This window comes from Orycteropus afer, unplaced genomic scaffold (genome assembly GCF_000298275.1).
Source record: "Orycteropus afer afer isolate SDZICR_OR568_19922 unplaced genomic scaffold, OryAfe1.0 scaffold00628, whole genome shotgun sequence".
NCBI lineage: Eukaryota > Metazoa > Chordata > Mammalia > Tubulidentata > Orycteropodidae > Orycteropus > Orycteropus afer.
The window spans coordinates 669,537-677,715 of record NW_006922215.1 but is presented as its reverse complement, the minus strand read 5'-3'; the positions used below and the strand labels follow the sequence as shown (position 1 = coordinate 677,715).

The 8,179-nt window shown below is 37.0% G+C and overlaps 1 protein-coding gene across 1 annotated transcript in view; it reads left to right on the top strand.

The window, feature by feature from the left end:
• PSPC1 (paraspeckle component 1) overlaps nt 1–8,179 on the top strand; it is an 83,432-nt gene that overhangs the window by 51,153 nt on the left and 24,100 nt on the right. The window contains exon 5 of the mRNA XM_007956519.1: nt 1,317–1,401. Coding sequence (XP_007954710.1) covers nt 1,317–1,401 — 85 coding nt within the window. The remainder of the gene's footprint in view (nt 1–1,316; nt 1,402–8,179) is intronic.

The following is an 8,179-nucleotide window of genomic DNA, read 5'->3' as shown; positions in this document are numbered from 1 at the left end:
TTTGAGTTTTGTTCCACATTGTTCTCCCACTCTGTCCAGGATCTCCTTCACTGATCCTGAATAAAATTGACAGTGGGTAGCTGGGCACTATCTAGTTCTTCTGGTCTTATGGTCATGTAGGCTGAGGAGCACTTGGCCCATTAGTCCCTTGGACTAATTGTTTCCATGCATCTTTGGTTTTCTTCATTCTTCTTTGCTCTGGATGAGAAGAGACCCATTGTTGTATCTAGATAGCTGCTTGCAAACTTTTAAGACCCCAGTTGCTACTCACCAAGTAGGATATGGAGCAGTGTTTTTGTGTAGTATAGTATACTGATTGAGCTTGGTGTCCCCTGCGACCATAATCTCTAGTCCACAGGTCTGGCTGCTTCCTGGTAGCTGGCTGTGGTCAAGAAGCCACCACAGCCTTGTGCCTTGTCAGCTCTACTATAGACCCAGACATTATTAAAGCACATTCAAATACACATGTAGAAGCAGCATCTGTCAGCCCCATACATGGTCATGTGTACACTTCCTCCTGCCTAAACATACCTGATCATTCAGCCTGTCCACCCATCTATCCGTCAGTAGATCAGTGCTTACCAACACTGACAGTGCAGTACTGTACATGCAAAAATAGAACCAAATATATTTTTCATTTTCTTACTCTACTCTGGAGCACCTGTTCTTGATGATATGGCAAGGATTGGTGGTATCAAGATTGCTTTTCTTGTTTAAAATGGTCTGTATCACATCACTATTGAGCCTGTTCTCCCATCAAGAATTCTCTTCTAATTGTCCTCCTTCATAGAACATAGACTTAGTGCAGGGGAATCTCATTCTCACGGTGTGGGGCAGGGATGATCTTTTGAGTTTTATGCAGAGTCTCATCATGCCTACTGGTTATCTACTCTGATTCTTATGTACCCCTCTACTAGTGTCTCTTCCCAAGCATCTTTTTGATTTTGTACTTGCTATGGAAAAAAAATTGTAATTTGTTAAAAAAAGAAAAAGGAAATGGAAAAGAGCCAATACAGGTTTCGTTTATTCTATTTTTAGAATTTGGCAAGTTCTTTTTGAAGATAATTATTACTCATTTTAATTTCTGAACATAAGTTGGATTTTATTATTTTTATACACATGAAGGAGCAGCCCCAGAAAGAATATTAATTTGATTAATCACACAGCTTCTAATCTTTAATAATAAAATGATTGATAAAGAGGAGCCAGGTATATGAATAAGTTACTCAGTATGTTAGCAATAGAAAATATGCTTATTGATAGAAAAATACAGAAAAGGAAGCTGAAAATATTAATATGTAATCAATGTCTTATAGATCTAATGAGGCGTCAAGAAGAACTCAGACGCTTGGAAGAACTGAGAAACCAAGAACTGCAAAAACGCAAACAAATACAACTAAGGTAAAAGAATATCTTTGTGACATAAAAGTGAATATACGTGTTTTTCATTGTGTGTGTTATTAATAAAACTCTCTACTACCCTTTATAAACAAGTTGTACACCTGCCTTCTGAGGAGTGCCTGGTGGGTTTGAACCGCCAGTTTTCTGGTTAGCGGTCAAATGCCTTAGGCACTATGCCACCAGAGCTCCTAAACAAGTTGTACAAGATGAGAAATACAGACGAGAATTAGATTGTTGCCCATTTTTGAACATATCTAGGGAATTACTAAGCAATCTACCACAATTCCTTGTTATTCCTACTATCTTTTAGTTGACTAAGGCACTTTGATTGTTTAACAGTGAATTTATGGCCTTAAGCTTGTAATTTATTATAAGAATATCCTGTAATTTACTGAATCTTTTTTCCAGTGATAGATTTATTTGAATTGCACTTAGTTTTTATTTTTTCCTAAGTGTAACATCATTATGAATATATTTATGCATCTTTGTGCTTCTAATGATCTGTTTTAAAAAAAGATTTCTGGAAATAGAATCCATGGTACAAGGAGCATGGCTATATAAAATCTTAGTACATAATAGACAACTGTAAAGTTAACTGAAAATCTTTTAAAGTTCAATAAGGATGTTTGATCTAAGATACGTAAACAAAAATTAACAGCTAATCCCCTGCAGTATTTAGTTGTGAAATTTAAAAAATGCCGTAAGAGTAGTAAGTGCTCATGGTAATAGCAGCTCATGGTAATAGTTTATGGAAAAGTAAAAGTGTAAAGAAGAAAATAAAAAAGCCACAAATGAGTATGAAGTGTCTTCACAGTCTGGAGATAAGTGGTTTCAGTAAATTGAAATTAATTTTTTCCCCAACTTTGTCTTTTTGACTTTGATTTTATATATACACTCATTATGTCTTCCCCCCTCTCCCATTTTGGAACTACCCTGTTTTATACTCTAACCCAACCAGATTCACTGCTGTCAAGTTGATTCTGACTCATAGTGACCCCTCCTCGGGTTTCTCAAGTGGTATCTCTAAGGAAGTAGATTGCCCAATCTTTCTTGGAGGAGTGGCTGGTGGGTTTGAACATCCAGCCTTCTGGTTTTCAGTCATATGCCTTAGGCACTAAGCCATTTGATTCTCAAATGGTAGTCCTTGGACCACCAGCAGCAGCATTCTCATCTGGGTAGTTGTCAGAAATGCAGATCTTGGGCCCCAATACAGATCTACTGAATCACAGACTCTGGGATGGGAAGCAGCCGTCTCTCTGTTTTAATAAGCTGTCCAGATGGTTCTCGTGGACACTAACGTTTGTAGAACAACGCTGTACAAAATTCCCAGTGTGAACTACCTACCTTGGTTGCCTTTTCTCAACCCTTCCCCCTTTTAAAAGAAACATGTTTAACTTTCTTCCTTTTTTACAAAACAAAGAAAGAAACCTCCTCTCATCTTACATTTAGACTTGACCTGTAGGTTTTTGCAAACAGTAAACGTCCCTTTATATACCCATAAAATAAAAACAAAACCATCCAGAATGTAGGAGGAATCATTGGGTTGCAAAGCTGAGAACAAATGAACCTGTTTTACACATGAATAACAAACCACTGGGAAAGGCGATGGGGAAGAAAGTAACAATCTGAATGTCTTTGGAAGTGGTATCTTGACTTAAAAGGCTAAAGACTAGAAGAGTTGGAACAAAAATTTGTAATCTAGGTAGTATATGTGTTTCTCACAGGAATAAAGGTTAGTAGTTGCAGACTTCTTAGTATATATTCTTTTTTTTTTTTTTTGAACAGAACACGCAAATACAGATAATGAGAGCTGAGTTTCTTCTTGTTGAAGAAAGAAGGAATGGGAGGGAAAAGGCTGCCCCCCCCAGTGCTAAATGTTCTTTTTATTATAACATTTCTCTCATAATCCTTTTAGATACAAAGTATTGTTTTTCACTAGCTTTCTTTTAACTAGTATTCATATGGTATATCATTTCACATTCCTTTACCTTAGAGTTTTTTCTAGTTTTATTATATAGGCACATTTAATTCATCTGATATTAGTCTTATCACATGAGAGTTTAATCTGTTTGTGTGTATGTGTGTGTGTAATGGTTTAGGTGAAAGTTTACAAAGCAAATTCGTTTCTCATTCAGCAATTTATACACAGATTGTTCCATGACATTGGTTGCAATCCTCTCAGTGTGTCAGCATTCATCCCATTTCCATCTTGGGTTCCCTGTTTCTGTTCACCCAGTTTTCCTGCCCCTTCCTTCCTTAACTTTGTTTTTGGGCAAATGCTACCCTTCTGGTCTTGTATAGTTGATTATTCTAAGGTGCATGTTTCTCGTGGATATTACTGTTTACTTTATAGGCCTCTCTCTTATGTGGCTAAAAGGTGATCTCAGAGTGGCTACAGTTCTAAGTTGAAGTTTATTCAAGAACCACAGTCTTGGGGGTTCCATCAGTGTCTGTCAAACCAGTAAATCTGGTCTTTATTATGAAATTGAATTTTGTTCAGTTTTTTTCTCCCACTCTTATCAGGTGCTTTCTATTGTGATCCTGGTCAGAGCAGTCAGTGGTGGTAGCTGGCCACCATCTAGTTCTTCTGGTCTTAACTTAGTGGAGGCAGTAGTTCATGTGGTCTGTTAGTTGAATAGTGTTGGGTTGGAATCAGAAGACTCCATGATATTTAGAAAGCATAGATAGATGTTGAAATATAGATGTATAAATGTGTGAATTAGTATGCTTATATCTATTTCATAGCCCTTTCCACTGAGAGGAACTGGAAGCACAGTGGCACTCCATCTAGCACTGGGATCTTGGTTTCTAAGCATCATTCTTCAATAAAAGGAATCAGGGCTTATTGAAGAAGTGGTTGATTCCATGACTGGGGATGGAAAATTCAAGATGAACCTGGAATATCTTTCGCCAAAAAGTACTCAAAAAGTACTTTGAGAACTGCTCAAAAAGGATGGAGCATGTCAAAAGACCATAAGAGCCAATCTGAAGGAGCTCCTAATGGCCAAAGCTGAAATAATTTCAATGATAAAGTAAATAATGATGGTATTAGATTTTAGACCCTAAAATAAATACCCACGAGTTCATACTGATTAAAAATAATCAAACAAACAAACAAACAAACACATAAATAAATAAATAAATGGAACCATTTTCCTTCCAGAATGATTCTAATTAAATGTGGAGGCAATAAAGTAAATAGAAAACATGATTAGGTAAACACATTCCAGGCCTGAGAAAATATCCTACCAACCCAAACTGAAGGATATTCATGGGGATTTCCTCAGTTGGTAAATGAAATTGGAGGGAGAGAGGGTTGTGATGGCTTTTTTATGCACATAATAGTGATTTTGTCTAGTCATTGTGGTCCTTTGTGGTAGCTTATCTTGGGACTCCATGGGTGGTACAAATATTGAATCTCTGCCTGAAAGGTTAGAGATTCAAGTCTCCACAGAGGTATCCCAGAAGAAAGGCTGGGCAATTACTTCTGAAAAATCAGCCATTGAAAGCCCTGTGGGGCACAGTTGAACCCTGCTAAACATTGGGGGGGGCATTCTGTTATTAATGGAGTACCTAGTTTTGGTTTATGGTGATAGAAAAAACATGTTGATTAAGGGTAGGGATGCTATCGATAAATTGTACACCTATGAAAAGTTGAATTGGCAAAAGTTATGTGATACATATATTTACAACAGTGACAACAATAAATAGCTGCAGAGGCTGCTACGTACAACCAAACACCTCATGGGATTTGATTTCTTGGTTTGGAAGTTTAAGGTCATGGTTTCATGGGACATCCCAATTAATTGGCCAGTTTAATGTATTTTAGTGCTTCTGTTTGACTCGACGGCACATAACAACAACAACAACAAATTCTACATCCTAATTTGTTGTGTATTGCCTGAGATCTTCAAGCTTGAAAGTGGGCATCCCAGACACAGCAATTAGTACCTGTTGGCCTGGAGAACAGAAAGGAGAGTCAGGAAGAGGGGAAGAAAATGGAATGTGTGGCTAATTGCCTCCATGAACAGCTTTGTGACCAGAAGCTCTAGATCGTGCTCAGTTACCATTGCTGAACATCCTGATCAGAATTCTAGAAGGATTCTGATCAAACGGGGAGGGAGGTGCAAAACAGAATTTCAAATACTCAGGGAACCTAGATTTTCTGGAGCCATGGAGATTGGATGAAACTATGAAAATACTACCCTCAGATAAACAAACCAAAAATATCCCCTGAAGTTTGTTTAAAACCAAACATAGTTTAGCTTAACTAATAATGTAGGAGCTCTGGTGGCATTGTGGTTAACACATTTAGCTGTTTACCAGAAGGTTGGTAGTTAGAACCCACCAGGCACTTGGTGGGAGACAGATGAGGCAGTTTGCTTCGGTAGAGATTTACAGCCTTGGAAACCCTATGGGGCAGGTCTGCTTTGTCCTGTAGGGTTGTTAGGAGTCGGAATTGAGTCAATGGCAATGAATTCGTTTTTCCTTGTTGTTTATAGCTATTAATCAGAAAAGATTTATCTTGCTGTGGCTGCAACCTCTTAAGACAGCTTTAATTGCTACTAAGCCAAATAATCTGGACTCTGCCTTTTCTTGACCTGAGTTTAAGATAGAACAACATTTTTGAAAGAAATTTGGAGTACACAAGTTTCATGTTTCCAATGCTACAGAGTTTTAATTTTTCATGGATCACTTACACCTTTAGAAGAATAAGAAGCTAGTTCAAATTTTTAGTTTACTACTTAGTTGTTTATTTTTGCCTTGTAAGTACATTTATTCTTTGAATTTGCACTTGTACCTGTTTACTAACCTTATTATGCCATTCAGCAGATTATTATGAAGTCCTTCTGATACATGGGCCCTATAATAGGTGTTGGGACATAGTGCTGAACAGGAGCAGCAGGGCATTTTTATCTGTTAGTCATCATAGGCATAGTGTCTAGAGCCCTATCAGTTTTTTAAAGTCTTGAAAATGTGTTTGAGGCCTGAAAATAATTAGGCTTCAAATTAAAACAAATTGCACAGTAGAAATTTTACCCATTTTCAATTAAATGTAATATGAATTGAAAGCAAACATGTACAACAGGGCATGTTCTACATAATACGTTTGAGACAATTCCATAATCTAAACTGAAATACATTGAGGACAAATATAAATTATACTCCGTGTATTTTTAAGTTTAGGTTATGGAGTTGTCAGTGTGCTGTAATCACAGCTGAGTTGAAAATAAAGTAAATAGAATTTGTAGAAAAAGGAGTAGAAGAAAAAACGGCAAATGTTTAAAGTGATTTTCCTTTCCTTTTTTACTAGATTTTTTCTATCTTGATCTGTAAATCTATTTTTGTTTCCGAATAAGAAAAAAATGGCTTTAACGATGGGAGAGATAGATCACAAATGTTACTAAAAATATTTTGTATGTTAATCTGAACTCACGGTTTTGATGAAAAGGGTAATTCTCCTGTTTCCAAAGTATTCTCATGTGTGACAAAAACTTGCTCATATCTTTTGTGCTCATACAGATGATTTTTAAAAGCAGTGACAAACACTATTCTTTATTGACTTTTTTTCTGTCAGTTCTATCATAGAATATTCTTCCATGCAAATCTAATTCTTTTCAGTTGTCTTGTGTTACTTGGATTCAGTAAACTATCACTCTTCGTCCCTTCCATTTACAAATAATCAGGTTGTCTTTAATTTTTTTTTCTGTTGGACATGATACCACAGTTATCTTTGTGTACACACTTGTGCAGATATTTCTGTTTAGTTTGCTGGAAATGGATTTGCGTGTTTAAAATTGCAGTGTGTTATTAGTTGGCCGCCCAGTAAGGTGGTACATGTCCACAATACTGTACCTGCAGTTTTCAGAACCAAAAAGATTTGAAAACCTAAAGTGTTTCCTGTTTTGATTTAGTGACTGGCACCGACCTGAGCCTATTTGATGGCAAAGCCTGACCTGAACTCATGTGGTCATGTAAAGGTCATGTAAACCTTTATTTTTTTCTACATAGTATGATTAGCCATTTTACTGAAGAAATACTAATGTGATTGATTGTGGGGTGCTGTTCCAGATCTCTCTGGAGATAAAAGTAAGAATAGTATATTAATACTTTTTAAACTACCTTGTAAGAACTTTGAATTGGCCCCAACAGCAATAGACAGCTAGTGAGGAGATCTGTGTCTTGCTTTTGGCTCTGTCATTTAGTAACTGTATTTTCCAGGCTCCTGGTTTCTTCTCCCACTCAGTCAAGTCTGCTATTTGGCCATTCTGTCATGTGCTGGTACTTCTTTGTGAGTGAGATCAGGGAGGAATTAAGGCAGAATGGTGCCGTAGCTCCCCGCTTCCCCAAAAAAACTTTGCTTAGAGGTTTATGTAGGCAAGAGAGATAAAAGTTAATGGTTAAAATGAGTCCTTTATCCCTCCTCCCTTCCTCTGAATTTCTGCCAGCCACTGATCTTTTTAAGAGATGAAGTAGAGCACGGGACATTTTTAGGGCAGTTGAAACAATTCTGTATGATACTCTAGTGGGGTAGACACATGACATTTTGCATTTGTCAAAACCCATTGGACTGAATAACACAAAAACTGAACCTAAATATAGACTATGAACTTGAGTTAAAAATAATGGATCAATATTGGCTCGTAAATTGTAACAAATGTGTTACACTGAAAAGAGCTCTGGTGGTGTATTGGGTAAGGCATTTGACTACTGTTGTGTTTGGTGTCACACTACTGCGTTAATAATAGAAACTGTGGAAAGGAGAGGACATATGAGA